The 21,733-nt window shown below is 39.5% G+C and overlaps 2 protein-coding genes across 2 annotated transcripts in view; one reads left to right on the top strand and one right to left on the bottom strand.

The window, feature by feature from the left end:
* LOC115688169 (uncharacterized) overlaps window positions 1-19,166 on the top strand; it is a 64,078-nt gene extending 44,912 nt beyond the window's left edge. The window contains exon 2 of the mRNA XM_030613928.2: window positions 18,516-19,166. Within this exon, the coding sequence (XP_030469788.2) occupies window positions 18,516-19,024 (509 nt within the window). The 3' untranslated portion in view covers window positions 19,025-19,166. The remainder of the gene's footprint in view (window positions 1-18,515) is intronic.
* LOC115688173 (protein STRICTOSIDINE SYNTHASE-LIKE 4-like) lies at window positions 10,584-14,628 on the bottom strand. The gene is made up of 6 exons (XM_030613941.2): window positions 13,929-14,628; window positions 13,623-13,835; window positions 13,454-13,524; window positions 11,549-11,785; window positions 11,274-11,406; window positions 10,584-11,082 (listed from the first exon to the last, which is right to left on the bottom strand). The coding sequence occupies exons 1-6, from the start codon at window positions 14,100-14,102 to the stop codon at window positions 10,864-10,866; spliced, it is 1,047 nt and encodes a 348-aa protein (XP_030469801.1). The 5' UTR covers window positions 14,103-14,628; the 3' UTR covers window positions 10,584-10,863.
* Window positions 19,167-21,733: the final 2,567 nt, after the last annotated feature.

Below are 21,733 nucleotides of genomic sequence, written 5' to 3'. Positions count from 1 at the left end.
AAAGCTAAATGGGAAAAACTCTTTAACTTTTTGAAACCTGGCTATGGAAAGTTGATCAATGACTCTGATAAGGAACGCCAAGCAAGGATTCTCTTCCAGGAAATATGCTCTGGTAATCCCTCCTTTGTTTTATCTGAGCCTTTCCAGGACAAGATGGATCTTTTTGCTGTTGGTTTTGTGGATGCTGTGAACACAATAAGAGTTAACCTTGATCAGCTTCCTCATATTCTCTTTGGGGAAAACCGAGGACTGGCAATCCAAGATGAGCTAGCTCGTAAGCGTGAAGTTGCTCGTCTTTTCTACAACAATTTCAAAGTTGAAGAGAGCAAACTTCAACGCTTGGAGGCCAGGAAAGAAGAGCTTGAGGCAGAGCTGAGGATGGTGAATGCTCAATTGGAAGAACAGAAGCTCACAGTTTCAACTTTCTGTCCTACACTCAGACGCAAAATGAAGCAATGTCGAGAGTTGGAGAAAGAATTTGATGCTACTATTGAAATGGTCAGAGTCCATGAAAAGAAGAGAGCTGAGATTATGGATGAAAACCATAGGCTTGAGACTGAATTGAGAGACTTTGTAATTGAGGCCAAAACTCTGTTAGCCAAATAGCAATGAATTGAAAGTCTTGCTTGCTGGATTTTGATCTCCTTTACATTCACTCAATATCCCGATGATACAAACTCCCGATGTTGTACTTTGTTCACATTAATAATTTAACCCCCTTAACTAAAGGTTAAATCTAATCTTCATTTGGCTCCTTTGACATTTAAACCCACTTAAAGAAAATTGCTCCATTGCAACTTTCACAATTCACAGGTCGAATAATAATCTTCCTTTTCACTTATCTTCTCTAAAATTACTGATTACCGACTTGATAACTGTTTGTCCACGTTCTGCCTCTATCTCAGTTCTCCAAGAACTTTGGCACATTACTACCCACGATCTGCTCCATATTTTTTACCTTTATAACTGCCCAAACTTACCAAATCTTTCCTGGGAACTTACAGCCTTGTTCATGATGTCTTCACATGGTTCTTCATCTCAGTTGCTTCTTTGGTCACGATCACAAAGACGTCGCATTTCCCATGAAGGTAAATTTTCCATTGAACATTACCATATTTGGGCTTTGACAATCATGAACAACCTATTTATTCCACCATCTTTAGGTGATCGATCCTTATGGAAGCGACTGCACGAATTACTGTCCCAAGGACATCATGCTTTATTATTGACTCACAAGCATAAGGTAGAAGTTACCAATTTGGCTAATTTCTTCAGATCCAAAGTGTTTCTGTCTGCGGATTCTAGCTTTTTGGATCTGGTTTAGGAGCTATGCTCTTTATTCCCTGCTAGTTTTGATGAATTCGAACATAATGTGAGGGAAATTTGGAATTTAGAGCCTGTTATTGTGGAAGCTGACGCCCTTCATCTTCAAGTTGAGGAAGAATCTTCCCGATTACGAGATTCCAAAGAGAAATATACTCAAGCTCGGGATTCCTGTGCTCAAGCTAGAGATGACGTTGAGATGACACGTCAACTTCTCAATTTTCTTTCCAATCATCATCGCGTGGAGCGAAGGATACTCAGAGATGAACTTTCCCGTGTCAAGTCTATGGTTGAAGTTGCTTCGAACAAGTACAGGCAATTGCTTCAAGAAGCTTGGGAGAAGTTTGAGATTGTCCGCTTTCATTCTCGTCATCTGGAGTATCTCGAGGGACAACAATCTAAACTCCATTAGGATCTTGCCCTGCATTCTCATTATGTAGCCCAAAATCTCAAACTTGTTAATGACTTGCAGATCTTCATCACCAAAATTAGGATGTATTTTCATTTCGAATGAATAAATTAACTTCCTTGTGTTTCCCAGATTGATGGATGATATTTCTTCAAAAATTTTCCATTTATAGAACGTGATAGTTCTTTTCCATTGACATCCATCAATCAGTATGCATTCCCACTAAACACTTCGGTAACTAAATATGGTCCTTCCCAATTTGACGACCATTTACCGAATTCCCTGTTTTGGAGGTTAAATGGCAAAATTGCTTTCCACACTAAATCCCCCACCAGGAACTGTTTGACTTTAACCCTTTTGTTAAAAGCTCTGGCCACTCTTCTCTTTTGTGCAATCAACTGATCCAAAGAAGCTGCACGAATCTCATCCAGCTCATCCAAATTTATGTGCATCCAATCTCTATAATCTTCGGACAACATTTCACTCTGCAATTGGACTCTTAAAGATTGTACTGTTATCTCCATCGGTAAAACTGCTTCTTGTCCATATGTAAGCATATAAAGACTGACACCTGTGCTTGATTTTCGTGATGTTCGGTATGCCCACAACACCATTGACAGTAAAACATCCCATTCTCTTGGATTTTCTTCTAGATGTTTCTTAATTAATCCAATAACAACCTTATTAGTTGCTTCAGCTTGTCCATTCGCCTGGGGATAATATGGTGTGGAATAGACCATTTTGATTCCTCTCGATCGTGCAAATTCTATTACTTTACTTTCAGTGAATACTGTTCCTTGATCCGCAGTAATCGACTCAGGCAAGCCAAACCGATGAATTATATTTTCTTCAATAAACTTGACCACAGTCTTTTGTGTAACACTCTTATATGGAATGGCTTCCACCCATTTTGTAAAGTAATCCGTAGCCAATAAAATGTAACTATGCTTATGAGAAGAGGGTGGATAGATTTTACCTATTATGTCCATTGCCCATCCCCTAAATGGCCATGGCTTTATGATAGAATGGAGCTCCATAGCAGGTACATGTTGCAACGGTCCATGTTTTTGACACGAGAGACATGCTTTGGCATAGTTGATACAATCTTGCATTATTGTTGGCCAAAAATATCCATACCTTTTTAATAGACATCTCATCTTGACTCCTGCTTGATGAGCTCCACATATACCTTCATGTGCTTCTGCCATAACCAATTTTGCATTATCTTCATCAAGACAGCGTAAAAGCAATCCATCTGAGGATCTTCGGTATAATTCTTCTCCTAATATAACATATTTCTGGGCTTGCATCCTCAGCTTTCGATCTCTTGAATCTGGATTCTTCAAATATTCGATGATGGTTTGTCTCCAATCCTCTTCTCAAATTACTTTACTAACTGCTATCGGTATCTTTCTACGTTCAATAGAAGGTACCGACAGCGTTATAGTAGTCACGATGTCTGCCACTTCTTTTGATATTCGGTATCCAAAAGCTATTTGAGCTAACTTGTTAGCCTCGAAATTCGTGTCTCTTTTCACATGAACTATGTCGTATTCTCTGAATTGTTCTAACTGCCTCTTGGCCAGATAGTAATAACCAATCAAATTTTCATTTGAGCATTGGTATTCTCCCTTTAATTGTTTCACCACTAATTGTGAATCACCAAATACTTTGATAAACTGTACTTTCAGCTCAATCAATATTCCCAAACCAACAATTAGTGCTTCATATTCAGCCTGATTATTTGAACATTCAAAATCTAACTTACAAACGCACCTTGTAAATTCCCCATCGGGAGAGATTATTATCAATCCAGCTCCGGCCATATTCTTAGCACGCGATCCATCAAAATACATAGTCCATGGTAGCACTTGACTGAGGCTTTGCTAATTTTCTTCCATTTGTAAACATGGGTATTCAGTAAGAAAGTCAATAATGGCTTGACCTTTTACTGCTTTGATTGGCACATATATCAAATCAAACTCAGACAAGATAAATGCCCATTTGGCTATACGCCCTTTTATAACAGGTCGGGATAGCATGTATTTTATTATATCAGTTTTACCGATCACATGCACTATAGTTGGCAACAGATAATGTCTTAACTTCATACAAGCAAAGTATAAAGATAGACTTAATTTTTCAATTGCGGTATATCTTTTTTCAACATCAGTTAATACCCTGCTCAAATAATATACCGCTTGTTCTTTTCCATTCTCATTCTCTTGTGCCAACATACTCCCGATAGTTATATCGGTTGCCGATAAGTACAATTTCAGTGGTTTGCCTGCTTTCGGCAACATTAATACAGGAGGATTCATTAGGTAGGCTTTGATCAAGTCAAATGCCTTTTGTTGTTTTTCTCCCCATATAAATTCATCCTGATTTTTAAGACGCAGAAGCTGTGTCATCGGCTCCATTTTATCAGACAAATTGGCAATGAATCTTCTAAGAAAGTTTATTTTTCCAATTACCATCTGCAATTGTTTCTTTGACGTAGGATGAGAAAGCTCCATGATAGCCCTCGCTTTGTTATTGTCAATTTCAATTCCCCTCTGATTGACTAAGAATCCTAAGAAATTTCCTGCTCGTACTCCAAAGGCGCACTTGGTTGGGTTCATCTTCAATTTATACTTCCTCATCCTAATAAATGCCTGCTCGAGATGATATAAATGATCTTCTTGGGCTGATTTCACCACCACATCATCAATATAGACTTCCAAGAATTTACCGATCATGTCATGAAAAATAAAATTCATTGCCCGTTGGTATGTGGCTCCTGCATTCTTCAATCCGAAAGGCATAACTACCCACTGAAAAATCCCGATAGCACCAGGACATCTAAATGCTGTCTTCGGGACATCTTCTTTAGCAATAAAAATCCGGTTATAACCCGAATGACCATCCATCAAGGATAATATCTCATTTCCCGACGCTGAGTCTACTAACATATCTGCCATGGGCATTTGATATTCATCTTTTGGAGTGGCATTATTTAGATCCCGAAAATCAATACAAACTCTCAGCTTTCCATTCTTCTTTTTCACAGGGACAATATTTGAAATCCACTCTACGTACCTGGCTGTTTCAATAAATTTGGCCTTCAGTAGCCTTTCTATTTCCTCTTTGACTTTACCGACTACATCAGGAGCAAATCTTCTTGCTAACTGCTTATGCGGATGAAATCCCCTCTTGATTGGAAGGCGATGTTCTACAACATCTCTCGACAAACCAGGCATTTCATGATAGTCCTATGCAAAGCAATCTCTGTATTCTTTGATCAGGTTAATCAACTTGTCTTTCATGCCCCCTTACAAAAACGTACTTACATACACTGGGCGGAAACAACCAGGTTATCCTATATCAACCTCTAATAATGGATCTTGAGCCTCCATTGTTCTGTCTTCTTTAACTAACAACTCTTCCCAATCATCTATACAATCTGAGGCTTCAACATTTTGTTTTGCCATTTCCGCCAAATGTGTGAAGTACATTTCACAAACTTCTTGCAATACAAACTCGTTTTCCATAAAAAAAAAAATGTGTAATTCTTCTAATGCCAAGCTTGACTTGGGGATCCATTCAGCTTTCATATCCCCGAAGTGGCAATAAGCAAGGGACTATGGATCTGTCTTTGGTAATTCAACAGCATAACCCGCATGTGAACAATGCCGATGTTCTTGACAAACGTCAGTCCATCCGATTGAAGCATATCCCGAATCTGCTTCAACATATTCCACTTTCTCGCCATTCCAAAATGCCAATATTTGATGCAAAGTTGATGGTACACACTGATTAGAGTGTATCCAATCTCTTCCAAACAACAGATTATATGAATCATCATATTCCACTACAAAGAAAGTCGTTTTAGACGACTTGGACCCTATAGTTAAATCAATCACTATTGCCCCCTTGACTTCGGTAACTTCCCCAAGAAAATCAGATAACTGAACATTGGATGGGATGATGTCATTGTCATATTTCCCTAATTTCTTGAAGTATTTGTAAGATATGAGATTCAAAGTAGCTCCGGCATCTACAAAGATTTTACCGACAGACCTACCATTGACCCTTCCTGAAACAATCAAGGATCTTAAATGCTTTGCTTTTTCAGATGGTACCCTCTCAAACTTGATAGCTTCTTTGTCGGGAAACTGAAATTCTGCCATGGCTGTCTCTTTTTCTGAAATATGTTCGATGTCTTCTTCTACTATCAAACTAGTTCCATACTTCGCTGGAAGTCTAACATGGACCATGTTTATCCATATTGGAGAACCATATCTCTTCGATATCTTGGAGTAGCCAGTTCGGTAACTTCTGCCATCTTTTTGTGACAACTTAGGATCCAAGTCCTTTTGTTCCATCTTCCCTTGTTGCTTTGGGTTGAGAGCTACAATAATCTGCCCAAAATTAATTATTTGTTGAACTTGAGCAGCTTCTTTCTCCCTTTTCATTTGGATGTGAGAGTCACTTCCCGAATCACCTGGTTCTGATTTACTCTGATCTTTTTCATCGGGATTTCTTCTCCAAACCCAATTACCTTTCTTACTGACAGATGTGAAAGGTAAACCTTGCCTTGCTATACCTCTAGCTTGGCCACTCTCAAAATTCTTTTGTCTATTTCTCATTCGCTGGAAACGCCTCTTGATGGTTCTATAAGACGCTTGTCCCGGCGCTTTAACTGTTGACCATTTCCCCTCGGGAGGGTCATACGGTACCTTAACTGTTTTTCTTCTGTGGATTTCCTGAGATATTAATGGTGGCGGATCATCGAACTCATCTCCCCAACCAGTTGGCTCAACTGGCAATGATGGAGGTGGATAATCGTCTGTATTTCCATAATAGACCACATAGTCAAACTTCCCACTAGGTTCTCCAAGCAATCCAACCTTGGGATCACCTTCTTTATATCGCTGCTATAAACTCTTTTTCTTTGCAGACTTTGGTAATGTTTCGTTTTCTTCATGAACTTGCGTATCCAGCTCTCGAATTGGCGGGGCAAATCGAGATGAATCAGGGTGATATTCCTTCCTCTCATGCTTATGACCAACATCTTTTCTTTCTAGCACCTGTGCCGTCTGCCTTGGGTAAATTGCCTCCTCTCTTGTTTGTACTGAAGAATTTTCAGTAGCTACAATCTCAGATCTTACTCGTGGTCCGCTTATCCTGCGAACAAATGATCCCAATCGGTATCTCCCTCTCGTTCCCCTCATGAATTGGAACCTGGGAAACTCCCGATCTTGCCGAGTCAATTCCTGGTGACAGCGAGTGCAAAGTTGTTTGTTGTCCTCGTCTGTTGCCTCTCGTATATTAACCATGTTGATCATGTTCGGGAAAGGGTCTGCGTCTACTTCCATTAGGGCCTTGCCTTTGTCTTCGGCAAATTTAATCTTGCCTTGGCGAATTGCCTCCTGGATTATTTTTCTAAACACAATGCAATTTACCGTATCATGAGTTGTAGAGTGATGCCATTTGCAATATCTCTTATCTGCTATTTCCTCCTTTGATGGGATTACTTGTCCTTTAGATAATTTGATCATTCCATCTTTCAATAACAGGTCAAATATCTCATCTAACTTATAAATATCAAAGGAATAATTGTTGGTCTCCTTAGCCTTGAACTTGGATACATCCCTTACCCTGGCCGGTTTAAGTTTTGGGCACACATATGATTTTTCAAGTACCATAGTTGCTACGGCTATCTCATTCTCCTCCTCAACTATCCCACCATGTTCGGTACTTTCAGCAAATGCAACTGCCTGCCGATTGTCCTTATTCGGCTTCTTATCTTTCTCCTTCAACAAGTGTTCATACTTAGAAACCCGAACGTTCAACTGAAAGAGATCGTCAAAGGCTTGTCCTTCAAATCTTTCCTTAAGGTTAAACCTCAAACCGTTAAAAGCCAAATCTGTGAATTCCTTCTCAGTGAGTGATGTTAAACATCGGTTTCTGGATTTCTTGAAACGGGCAATAAACTGATCTACCGTCTCGGTGTTATACTGATATATCCTAGCCAAATCGGCTACCGTTACCTCTAGTACTGTTCGGTAAAACTGAGAATGAAATTGCCTTTCCATCTCGGCCCATGTTTGAATAGAATTCGCAGGCAAATTTGTATATCAAGTAAACGCTGTTCTTGAGAAAGACAATGGGAACAACCTTAACCTTAGATATTCATTAGTTCCAGCTTCTCCACATTGTGCCAGGAATCGACCCACATGTTCTACAGTTGACTGATCTTCCTCTCCAGTAAATACAGCAAAGTCTGGCATTTTGAAACCTCTTGGATATGGTATGTTATCAACCCAATCGGGATGTAGCTTCCTATATACTGGCCTTGGCAATCCTCTCTCTGCTCCCAATTATTGCATTACCAGTTCTGCAACTCTATCTGGGTTCCATGGTCTTAAATTCTGCTGGCCTAACCAAGGATCTTGACTCCTAGGATCAAACTGTTGAGGTCGATTCACCCATTGCTGCTCCATGTTAAAATTAACAGGTGGTGGTGGCCTATAAAGAGGGTTTTCTATCACATGATGATATGGTTGAGGCGCAGGTGGCCTGATATGATCAACATTAGGCATATTTACTGGTGGAGGTACATTCATCACTGGTGGTGCATTTGTGACCATGGGATTAACCAAATTAACATCATTCGGGACATTTTGAGGGAAACTATAAGCACTCACACCATTCACCAGGTTTATAGGGGTAGGATTCTCTGGCCTTGGTATAATCCTGACAGGAGGTTGAGAATTTGATCCCCCATTACCGTTATACCCCATATGAGGAGGTCTCGATGTTGGTGGGAACGATGTTGTTCCAAGAGGATTTGCATAAAATGGTGGAACTTGAGAAGATGAACCGGGACGCGATATTACCTCATTTATAGCATTGATCACCATAGGCTTTATCACATCAGTCACATGTCGCACTATATGATTGGTAAGGTCGTTCTGCTGTTCCTCAAACATCCTTTTCATCGTGGCTACCAAGGTATTATCTGGTGTCAACGCGCGGGCTTGTTCTTCAGTTAATTGCCGAGGAATATCGACATTTTCGTCTACTTGATTAGCCGCAGAATGCTCAGAACGTGCTCCTTCAACTGGATTGTTGACGTTACCTACCGATATTCCTTCAGATTGCCTGGTTCTCACCATTTCTTCAAATCTTACCACGCATGTCCCACCGGGCGTGCCAAAAAGATGTTCACTCGTTTTACGACGAGGAATATCCTTCACCGAAATTTCGATCTTCGATTTTTTTATTAAGGTAGGTTCTGTGGTTTGACTACTAGGAGAGTTGTGGTGAAACGTAAAGTGTAACACAGGATTGTATGGAATGGATAGAAATTTGATGGATTGAAAATGGATCTAGGCTAAACAGAGTTTCAAGCTACGTTACAATACTCCTACGAAAGCTGTAGATGACTCGAAAGTTAACTAGAGCTACAGGAAGCTGTAAATACAGGAAGTAAAGATGCATAGGAAACTAAAGTACAGATAAGCTTGAGTGTTTTTGCAGTATTGTTCGTCCTCTTTCTTCTTTGTTTCCTCTGAGTATTTGTATCTCCCCCCTATCCTGCAACTGCTCGTAGGTTACTTCCATGTTTTCAAACTTTGAATATTTTGGCGCTTCCAATAACTGCTTTTCTAACCACGTTTTTTCCAGTTTTATTGTCCGCCAAAACTTGATCTCAACCGCTAAGATGATTTCAAATCTGGACAAGTAACTTCCCATAATATGCTCATGCTCACTATCCCCACTTCTGCTCGTAACTTCCTGCTGTCGTGATTTACATGATTGGACTGTGATTCTTCAGTGTATTCCCGAAGTGTGAACCTCCCGAATTTCGGGAAAGTGTCGTTGTCCTGAGGTATAAATATTCCAATGTCCCAAACTATAATTCTCTATATTTCGGTAAGTATACATATTTTTATCAACTACCGAATTCGGGACACGATACCATTTACACTTGCTTCTCCACATGTTTCCGAATTTGATCTAGACGTGTTTCGGCAGATGGTTGATTTCCATTATACGCCATATTCGGCATTAAAGCCGATTCGGCACTTATGCCGATTCTTATTTTGGTATCAACAGTATCCTTCTTTTTATGTTCAAGGGGATTTAGCCGTAGTCTGTAGTAATACTGACACGTGAGTGATGTTGTTCTTCTTTCTGCTGATGCCAAACCTTGAGAACGAGTGCTGCAAAAAATATGGAAAGAGCAGGAAGTTGTTCTATCTTTCCCAAGTGGCAAACACAGTAAGGTAGCTCTCAACAACCAATTCTACGGATGTGACAAATCGGCTGAGAGTCAGTGATGACTCGCGTTCGGAGAATATGCCACCTAAACAAGAATCTTCAGGTTCAGCTTCATCTTCACTGAATCAAATAATAACGGAGGCCATAAATGAAGAAGTTCCTAGTAGCATCAGCTTGGAGAATCCTCCTTGTGTTTCCTCAGTGCAAAGTTCTACTGCAGCTGCAAGGTTGCCACTAATCCTTCCTTCTCTGAGTTTATGAAAGGCAGAAAGGCAAGGGATAGAGCGGTTGATAAATTGCCGAAGACAGTCGAGAAGAATATGGAAAAAAGGATGAGGTTGCGGTTGCGGTAGGGTCTCTGTTCCACAATTTTGCTCATCTCAATTGCCTCCTTTAGCTTAGAAATTAACTAGCATTGGCAGTTTCATTCATTGATTTCTTCCGTACATCTCCTGCTTACAAGATCTCATTTTGATCGCAAAAAGTGTAATTATGTAAGCAAACTTCATTTTGTCTATGGTTCTGTTTATAGTTTTACAGTCACGCCTCAGGTCTTTCATTCTTTTCAAATAACAGTTTGCTAAATGCTCGACCATCCGGTAAATTTGGTCTACTCAACAATTTCTAAGAAATTGTCACAGAATCCACCTCTTTGAAGCATCGAAGTTTCGCAAGTCAGGACCGGTGAAGCAAATGGTGCTATAATATGTGTAAGCTCAACTGCCTCCCATGCGAAATACTACCTTCTACTGAGATTGGTGAACTGGAATTACATGAAATACAAATTGAAGTGAACGTTACGTTAGACAACATCATCAGGTAAGTGGCAATTTTCCAATGAAGTTGGAGTTGAGACTTCCCAATTAAAGATGATCCTCAAACTCAAATGCTGAGGTAACAAAGGAAATGACTTTCGCATCAGGATCATCAAGCTTCTTGATTATTTTGCCATCAGCTCCTACATTCACAACACTTGCTTTTGTGTGCGCTCCTTTCACTTTCTTGATAATACTTGGGAATGTTGCTATGAAGTGCTTGGCTGCCTTGGAGGCGTGCACAAACTCCCACCGTTCAGATGTCAACTGCACCAATTTACAAAGAGCAGTGAAAGATCATCAGAAAAACGAGTCCAATAGGAGCCGAACTTGTTACAATTGCATGTCTGTAATTTTGCCCAAAATCAGGGGCATTCAATGGTTGTGTCTGATTCGGAGCACTAGTCATGTTGGGTTTAGATATTTAGTTATTAAGTGCGAAAATTTAGCGCATATACCTGCACTAGGGCAATCCAAAAAGATCCATCCAGGGCAAGATTGATGTTGTCAGGTCCGCCAGGAAGATTGTCGACGAAAATTTCCGTTTTTCCTTCTACATCTCCCTTCAGCCAATGCTTCAAACATCTAAATCTGCGAAACATACATATGCGCATAAACAAATTGGATCACATTGTTTTCCTTTTTTTCCCCTGAAATTGCATCAAAATCTATATTTTCAAGAAAAATGACAATATATAAGTTCTATAAATTGGGCATTAGTAGGTGTACTCACTTCCAAGTTTCACAAACGATGAGAAAATCTTCGTCCCTAGAGAGAGCAACACCATTTGCAAGGCCCAACTTGTCAACAACAATCGAAGATTGCAATGATGAAGGGTCGAATTTGAGAAGCTGACCATGAGGTTTCGCCTCAAGGATGTCCAAGAACAGATTGGGGATGTCGAACTTGGTGCTACTTACGCTGAAATACAGACTTCCATCCGATGCTTCGATGACGTCGTTCGCAAATCTATATGTAGCAATCATTGTAAAAAAAAATAACATGATTTTGTAAATAGATTGCTCTCTATGCTTTCGTCAGCTTTTATGATTTAAGATAATTAAACTACTCCACTATCTATGCTCTTATTAGGTAGACCTATTCACGAGGCTAGCGATCTCATCGGCCCGAGTCCTCCACGTGCCTCCAATTCTAATAACAATTCCTTATGATCTATTAAACTTTCTTGATATCTTTAAAGAACAAGAGAATGTAATCTCACAAGAGGTCAATGATGTGCAAACTGGTGCCTTTCTCCATATGCACCATGGTCTCTTGTCCACTTCCCTTTGTGAGGAAGAGGTCGAGAAAAAATCTCAGAACCAACGCGAATCGATCGACAAAAGGACAATCAACATGACTGCAACATTCGTGTTGTTGTCTGGACACTATTGAACAAAGACCCATCACACGTTGTTGTCGATCACAAGAGAGGAAAAAGAAAGAAAGATTCCCTAAAGCATTAGCCAAACATGGCACACCATGGCAATGAAAAAGCTGCCATTCTTGCAAGTTGTCTTCTTTTGACTGAGTCGCATAAAGGCTTACGCGTGGGTTATTCTTAAGCTGTCACGTTTTACCTCGATCGCAATTCTTGCAAGTTGTCTTCCTATGACCTAGGCCATTGACCTGAAATGCGGCAATTACAGAGAGAGACAGAGAGACAGACAGACAGACAGACAGAGAGCAAGGCTAAGCGGGTCAAGGGGGCAAAGAGGTAGGGAGAAGACATAAAAAAATTACAGTTTTGGACTCGGTTTATTTCGAGAAAAATAAATAATTTAAAAAATATTTTCAAAAAATGATCACTTATATAACTTATGAAAATGAATTGACGAATTTAAAAATAAATTATTACCGATAATGAAAATATATTTCATTAACTAATTATTTCAAATAATACAAATAATTATTTTTCATAAAATGTTTTCCACATCGTTCTTTTTTCTGCTAAGCAAACGGAACCTTAGTTGTTTGGAGTGTCTATGCGCGCACGGCCCCATGCGTCAATTTGGTGAAATCAGAATATATTTTGTAACATTACGTAATCCAAGTATTCTCAATTGATTGCTGATTGTCAACTATTTTATAAAGAGATACGTTTAATGCGCAAATTTATCCCCTCCTCCAAAATTTAGATCATGATACCAATACTTTTGAAAAAATTACTCTCCAAATCTTTCTCTAAAAGAATATGGAATTCTACGTGTTTTCTTTTTCTTTTTCAATTTGATTGACCCATTTCAATGGAACAATATACCTTTCAATCTAGTCTACATATTCCAACCAAAAAAAAAAACATTAGTCTAAATAATTGCATTTTCTTCTATAATATCCATACTCGTCGTGGAACATGATTATTTTTCATGTTCTATAATTTTGCCCCTTAAACTTGAAAGTTAGATAAGCACCAACCTATTGGTAATACTACGCTTGCGAATTCTCTTAGGGTCACCCCAGAAAAACATATCCGTGTGTTTCCGGTAATTAAATGGTGTTTGTGGGACAGGACGACTACCACATCCAATGGGGATTATTCGGTAGTCAAAGAACTCTGAACACCCCATTAATATAAAACAAAAAGGGAAAAGAAAAAACTACTGGTAAACAAAATGATTAAAAAAAAAAAAGCATTACCTTAATTGAGATCCATTAAAATGTGATAAGAGGACGTTCGCATGACCATCTGCATCAACCCAGATCAAACCCTGGCCAAATCACATCATCGAGAGCTTACAAATAAGCACTTCACAATTGGTTTCTTCATAAACCAAGATCATCTTCTCTTATATCTTATCATGCATACCTTTTCAGCATCACACACAATGATACCACCTCTCCTGGTTGCTGTAATCCCCACGAGTGTCTGACTGTTCAACATGGTCCAGTTTTCCCAGGACCCATCTCTGTGCAACCTCTTGATCCAACCATCTCTAGTCGCAGTGTAGAGCACGCCATTTTCGTCTACGCATGCGTCTTCCGGACCTTTCACTATACCCTCTCCGAGTTTACGCACACCCTGCACGAACCAAACAGCTTTTAAATTAATGAAGAACCGAGAAATCGAAGAAATGACAGTTAGAAACTCGTGTGATGGAGCTTTTCTAAGTACCTGCAAGTGGGTGTTCGTGGGAAGAGAAGCAAGGGACGATGGTTCTGGTAAATGGAGCACGTCGGGAGATATCGGCGAAAAGACGATTATTTGGAGTGCTATGGCGAGGAGGCAAGCAAAGACGAAGCCCGAAAATGGCGGCAAAAATCGCCTCAAGAAGCCAAGTAGAGCCATGGTTATAGAGTATGAAAGAGAGACAGGGATTAACTCTAGAAGGAGATATGGTTTTGACGGGAATTTATGCAGCTGTACTTAGTTTAAGAGAGAACCGTGAATAGATAAGATGGGTTTGAATTTTTAACCGAGGGCAAGAAAGAGACATGTTGTAATATATCGCGGAAGCTGACTGGATCTTTCTTATTAAATCAAGAGCGAGAGAAATCAACAAAGAAGCAAAGTGAGGAATGCTAACGAACACGAGAGATTTACGTGATTCAAATTTTTCTAATTAACCTACTCCACAGGGAAAGCCGGCCGCCAATAATCCACTAATTAAACGAAGAATTACTCTTACAACCGTTCCCGCACCCAAGTGTTTCACAGCCCGAGAATATACACCCAAATGTGCAGTGTTTACAAAAACAACTTAGCCTGGATTTAGAACTCTCAGCACAAATCACCGTGTTACTTGCTCGTACGTGCGGCCAAACAAAGGAACCAAAAGCAAGTGATTGTTGCGTTCTTCCTTTCTTTGCTCCAATGTCCCACCAATCTATGAAACACCCTATGTATAATTGCAAGAAGTCCAAATCTTGACTCAGTCAAAAAAACAAATCTTAACCTTTTCCATTTCTTGTGGCCAGGGGGAGATGTACACTGCCGTGACTGCACGGCTCTTTAAATGAATTCAACTTTGGTCTCTTAATCGCCATTGAAAAATCCAAGCATGACGTCGGTGAAGAAAAGGCAATTCAAGTTGGAATCAAAGTCTAACTAAGATGGTCGAAAGTCCGAGGTCTCAAACTCGAAAAATAATTTAACAGGACAAGGTCGTAAGCGGTGAGTGAGAGCAAATGTCAAAGAAATTTTGGAGCTCATTGCATGAATCAATAGTGGCGTGTGTTGACAAAGCAGGATTTCTAACAAAACTAGAAGAGATATTTATATTAGGTTCGCCTTCAAAATCTTCAGCTGAGATTATAATTATATATAGAAAATGCATCAGTGCTGACGAGGAGGAAACTCACCATCATATCAAAAACACTACCTGCGAAATAATACTCCGGTTGTTATTGACACACCCATTACTCTTGATACCCCAAACTCTCTTCGTAAATCAAATGCTTAAAGATTTCCAATACTCAATTCCCTCTTGTAAATCCGTATTCAGCCTTTGCTACGCATCCTCTTCTCCCTACATTCTATAAGAAAATTCATCCAATATGCTCCAAAAGAAGTAAAAGAGTATGTTCAATCAACTCGTTTTGATCAACATCCTATCTCGGCCACTTAGCAAGAACACTTTGTCAATTTACAAAATCCCCCAAAATTCTGGCTTAAGTGGCTTACTTGAGGTTACACGCACCTACACTTTGGTACTACTCGCCTTGCTTTGACTTTTCATGACCATAAAGGACTCCCTTTAGTGGCCCCATATGGTACTACTTGTTGCAAAAACAAGTAATCGAACAAAAAAATAAATTGTACAATGAAATAGGTCGAACACCAGATTTAAACACTCTCAACAAAGAATGGCACTATTTGTTGCTTTGACTTTTCGATAGAGGTGACCTACATCCACTAAGAGAGCAATAAAGAATTCCATTATATATTAAGCACTACAACGAACATTATAACTACACTCAAGTCATTAAAACACTCTCAGTGTTTCCTCACTCTTAATTACATCCAATAACTCACACAGTATATAGCCTCACAATTCCTCATGAAATAATTTCTCAATCTTACAAAAGAATTTGCAAATCTTACTCACAAGATTTAATTGGCTTCGACACTAAAAGTTCTCAAGGTGTAATTCACGAAGAAGTCTCTCTTAGATTTGGTCCAACTTAGCTAAGCCTGACTCTAATACCAATTGTTGAAAGCAAGCAACAGAAGTCCAATACCTTCACCCGGGGAGATCGCTAAGAGAGAGCCCAAATCCAAACTTGTCAACATATCCAGTTAAATCCACATTCATCCAAAAGCTTAAGTTAATGAGTTATGAGCTAACTATGATATATTAACTGCTCCACATCACACAAATTCTTTGACGTAGGATTTTCTAACGCAACTTACACATGCAACTCAACACTCCTCGACACTTAGTTTCTAGACTACCAACGTGCTTATATTGGAACAGTCAAAACCACTTTAAATTTAGAAATTGTGTTCATAATACTGTTTCCTAATTCAACAAGGCTTTTTCAGATCCACGTTTGCTTACCACTTTGAAGATTCATCTACAAATTGCTAGAGCCCCTTAGACTTTAGATTATGTTGTAGCAACATTCCATTACCAAATAGTGTCTAGAGTCAGGAACCCTGCTTTGGATCTGACTTTGCCCAAAAGAGAATATGCTCATGTGATCTCTGTTGATAATAATCAGGCACATTCGTGTGTCCATGTTCCCAACAGATCTCTCAAGCAGAGTTAGTCAAGCTTCTCCCAAACACGGGGTTGACTAACTATGAAATGCTTCACTAGAATACTCTACTGATCCAAGCAACAGAATCCAAGTTCACCAAGAATAAGGACGGCATAGTAGTCATATTTGGCCACTCCTAGGATGGAAACTCGCTCCTCCATATTTCTTACAATCTTGATGATGCAGCCGTACATCCCTGAAGATGAAGGTGAAGGTGAAAGGCTTGAAATAGTGTTTTAATTTTGAAGGACGTCCTAGTGTCTATTTCAAGGATCCCTTATCAATACATTGGCCGTGGGCCCTAGACTGCCAGTGCAAATTATGTCTAGCCCCAATTGAAGAAAAGGATGACAGGCCATCAAGAAAAAATAAAAAACCCCGCTCATCTAGGCATGATTTCTTCCAAAAGTGGGAAAACGGCGATCCATCTATTGGACCCTTTGGAGAAGATGGTGGTAAGTACAAATTTTTGGTGTCTTACGGACCATTCAAGCATGATACCTCTCCGTTTTGAAACTTCTCCTCCATCTTGACCTAAATACAAGCCCCCTCCTCCTAAGGCAAAACTTCACTCGTTTAAGCCCGTGTCTCCATTCTATAAACCCATCCTCAAATGGGTTAAGAAAATTCCCCACTATGACAAGCGTCTTGCACGATTCTGCAACTAGGAAACAAGACCAACTCCCCCACCTACTTTGCCCAATGTTTCTAATTTGATTCCCATGACAATTTTTCCTTACAACCAAACACAGGAATATATATTCTATTCAGCTCCATTCCTATAATTCATCAAACAAAAATACCAGAGTCATCGTTCCATTCCATTCCTTTCTATTCTCTGATAACATTTTATTCCTCTCTACCAAACATAACATAGAAAAAAATAAGTTTGTGATGGGGAGTCTCCCCATTTAAACGTTGTCTTGTGAAATTGGAGTATATCAATGAAATAATTTATAATTCTAGTCCGCGATTTTGTAAGTGATCTGAACTCGGGATCTTCGAGTGTAGCCTAACTCCTACCTTGGCACTCCAGTGAAGTTTTCGCACCAGGAAGTTATTCATGGTCTATACATCATGTGGACCAAGATCATCCGAGCCATTAAATCTTGTGATCCAACTTTGGGGTCCACATGATCATTCATTTAAGAGGGACTCTAACTATAATATGATTTAAAGATTACATTTCGATGGAACCACAATCTATCATGTAATCCATGAGCAATTCAGAATCATACCCATGCACGTGGGTTCTTTAGATTTCGCGGATCCTCCAACTCCTGTTCAAGACATTGTTACAATATGATAAGTATTCCTTGCCATTATTAGCGATCTTTTAATATAATACAAGTAGCGATCCTCATGTTTACGTATGAATATGCTAAGTTAGTAAAGGTCACAGTTGCCAAAATCACGATTTGTTGTCCCCTTCCAGTGAGCAGTAGTCAGCTGCTCTCCAACTGTTTGTTGAATTTCCAAGCCCACCATCCTACTAAATTATTACCAAATTCATCAATGATTGACAACCCACTAGATACGTTACCAAATAGCAAAGCCCAGATAGAGTCCTCCACGAACCCCACCACGCAAAGTATCTACACGTTTGAGACAAATAGATAAAACCATCATGGTCACGGACCCTGATGAAATATACTACTCTTTTCCCCATATCATAGAGTCACTTTTATCAATGTGGTGGTAAATAGAACTAATCACAATGTAAAAATTTGTGCAAAGTGAACTTTCTTCTTCGTTTATTTAAATGTAATGTGAGACCCGTTATGATTTCTTGAAATATGAATTTTTATTCACGAATATTATGTCCCTACTCCACATGGAAACAACTCTCATGATAACGAAATGAAGCATCATGCCCACATAATATAAACCCCACACAAATCTTCGTCCATTTTTTTCTCCTCCTCCACCTTCCCAACATGTTATATTAGAGAAGGACAATTTCGACTCAATGTTATCTCACAAGCTATGGCCTTCTCAGGCTCAGAGACATCATCACAAGCCTCACCGCCAACACTAACGCCAACACCACCACCACCACTGACAACGACGACGACGACGACGACGACGGCAAAGGCACCTCCTTTGATTGAAGTGGAGACTGCAAAATGTGTTTCTTGTGGATTCACAGAAGAATGCACCCCTGCATATATCCTCCGAATTCGAGAACAGTACCAAGGAAGATGGATTTGTGGGCTCTGCATTCAGGTGGTGAAGGATGAGGTCTTGAGAGCAGACAGGCTCATATCCACTGAAGAGGCATTGAATAGGCACATCAGCTTTTGCAATAAGTTCAAGTCATCCAATCCCATGAAGGAGACAGAGCACCCCATCTTTGCCATGGGGAAACTGATCCGGCGCAGCTTGGATTCGCCGAGGACCCTCCGGTCAAATTCAAGCACTGCTTTGCAAGGGATCGATGCAGTCGGGAGAATCACTACACCAGCACTTCTTCGGTCAGGGAGCTGCTTCTCTTCTATATCCAGTTGATTGAGGTAAAATATATATGTATATACATGGAGCCGAGGAACTCTGCTTCTGGTATAGGCATCCAGGTTTTATGCTCTTCCTGTAATTCGAATTTCTGGATGATGAACTGAATTTGGCTATGCATATGCTGATTTTTTATGTACATGCAATACCCTGATCTGGAGTCTTAGTTAGGTATTCTCAAGTAGTTTTGTTGATGATTTTATCTTCGTACATACTTCTTGCTTGGAGAATTCGAAGTCTTTGATGCTTAAATTTTCTGCAAAAGAGGGTTTCATATCCATGCCAAGAATTCACGTCCATGTGCTTTCGGTTTCAATAGAAGGAAACGTTGAGAAAAACCATCACCAATCCACCAAGCAACGTCCATAAAGTTTATCTCTGAAAAGTTCACTTCAGTTTCTGTTATTTTATTGTGGATTTTTTTCTTTTCCCAAGTGATTCTGACTAGTTTGATGAATGTAATTTTCAAGGGAAAGCAAATTTTAGTTAGACAACCTTGTAGATGAGTTTTACTCATGGAAGGAAAAAGAAGAGAAGATATCTTCTTAGTTCCCACGTCTCTCTGATGAAAAGTTGGCTGGATGATGAACTTGGCTGGTTTTTTCTGGAAAATTCTGGTAAGGCCAGTTGTGTTAGATGGATCAGGATTTCAATTTGGAAAGTAGTAAAAGTATGAGGAAAGAGACGTGTGCTGAAAAGTTAAAAGAATGCACGAAATGCATGGTGACCACTGCACTGACCCAGGATGAAATTGCAAAGAAGATTCGTCTGCTGATAGCTATATATGGCAATGTCCAGGACACAGAACATGCTTTTATTACTTTTGTTACTAGCACACAGGGGATTTGCAAGAATTTTTCATGTGGGAATGATGTCTCTCTCACTGTCGCAATCTCACTCCTCTTGGTCTGGTCTACCGTGAAGAGAGTGGACATGCTCACTTGCTCATTGAGCTTGATCAGTTCACTGTTAGTATTAAAGTCCATGACTTGTGTCATCGTGTTCCATGTTGCTTTGCGGCTTAAAGCTTCTGGTTATGTCTAGACAAAAGTTTTTGTCGGTGTGAACTCTTACAGAACATGGTGGGACAGGGGAGGCTTTTCGGTCTGGCTTAAAGACATACATCTCCACACTTCTCTAGCGTATCATAGTTAAATTGATTACTACACCATAAGACTACAATCGACTGATGACATGATCCCATGATATTGCATTGTTCTTGTAACCTCCATGAAGAACTGCATGTTTGGTCTTGAATGAGTTGCTATTGTAAGCCTCGTGCGTTCTGGCACGTCTAGAAGCAAATGTTTGTCAGTTCCTCCTCTCATGTTCAAATAATAGGACCAGCTTTCCTTGGATTAAGGTTTCCCACAGACCACAAAAGTAAATTCGTGTGGCTTATGTGGCTGGATTTGGAAGTATGTTGTCACTTGCGTTTCTGTGAAGTTACCAACTCTAGGTCCAGCAAGTTCGTTGTCACATGAAATTGCCATTTAGTCCATCCTTAGGTTCTGTGAATTTTTCCTTCCTCTTCCTTTCTCCTTCTTGTTAAAGGTGAGGCAATGTGTCATGTGGTAGATTACCCTACCTTGCTGATTCTTTATCATCCTCGGGTGAATTTTGTGGTAGTGTCGGCATTAGGTTCAAAATTTGAATTCAAACGGAAAGAAGGTAATGACTCAAATCAGGTCATGACAATAAACTTAATCTGTAAGACCCAATCGATTGAATGCCTAACTAGCTCATCGATCATGAAGGCCATCGCAATATAATTGACCCACAAGACCCACTGATGGAAAGCCTAATCAGATTGTCGATCATAAGTTTTCAGTGGCCATAATTTAAGTGGAGGACATGACTCATGTCACAGTCGATCCACTCGAAGGATTTGCAAAAGTTGAAAATTGAACTAAGGAGGATCCATTGACCGGGATTAACCGTAGCTAAAGAATTGGTGGCCATTAAAAATCATCTCTAGAGCGACACGCAAGTCAAGGCAGTCCGAGATTCTTACAAAGGAGGATCATAATGCATAATGAAATGACCCATTTAAAGACACGACAATAAGTAATCACATAGCATCAATCAGATAATTCACAACAAAAACAATAAATAAATCACAAAGCGCACATCATATTTTGAATGTGAGATTCATAACATATTGATTTGTTAGGTTTTGTCTGAGTTTGAATATAAAATTCGGATTAAATTGGGTTTTTGGCTTTAGTCCCTACCTTTGATTATAAAAGCTTTCCAATCATAATTTGTAAGTTTTTTACCATCTCTACGCATTCCAGTCATGTCCATTAAGAAATTTATGTTTAATTTGAGTCATTGAGCAAGCATATGGCATTCCAAAATGTAAGCCGTCTGATTACATTCAATAAAATATCATGCAATTTCATTATTTGATTCCAATATACAGGGGTGCATTATTTTAGCAGTTCAAATTTTATAGTCCTTGAGGCTTCGAGCCATATTGGAATCCATTTACTTTTGATTTGAACTCAAATTTGACACTTTGACTGGCCATCTCGATCATCCTCGATTGGACTTTAATCAGTATATGCAACCATTGAATTTCTGGCGACCCCAACTTGACAAAAATCTGCATAATAGGTAGTCACTAATTAAGAATATATCTTCGACCAAAAAAAATTAAGAATATATCGAAAAAAAGTATTTGAAGACCTTAGAAATGAAATA

This window comes from Syzygium oleosum, unplaced genomic scaffold, assembly GCF_021117445.2.
Source record: "Syzygium oleosum isolate NSW1041296 unplaced genomic scaffold, Sole_v2.1 Sole_v2.04, whole genome shotgun sequence".
In the NCBI taxonomy this organism is placed as follows: domain Eukaryota; kingdom Viridiplantae; phylum Streptophyta; class Magnoliopsida; order Myrtales; family Myrtaceae; genus Syzygium; species Syzygium oleosum.
Note: the sequence above shows the minus strand (reverse complement) of the source record. Positions and strands in the feature narration are given on the sequence as shown.

Coding starts and splice junctions, on each gene's coding strand:
- LOC115688173 (XM_030613941.2), bottom strand. CDS start 14,102: ATGGCTCTACTTGGCTTCTTGAGGCGATTTTTGCCGCCATTTTCGGGC. Junction 13,836..13,928: donor CCACGAACACCCACTTGCAG/GTACTTAGAAAA, acceptor TGGTTCGTGCAG/GGTGTGCGTAAACTCGGAGA. Junction 11,083..11,273: donor TTTGGATTGCCCTAGTGCAG/GTATATGCGCTA, acceptor AAATTGGTGCAG/TTGACATCTGAACGGTGGGA.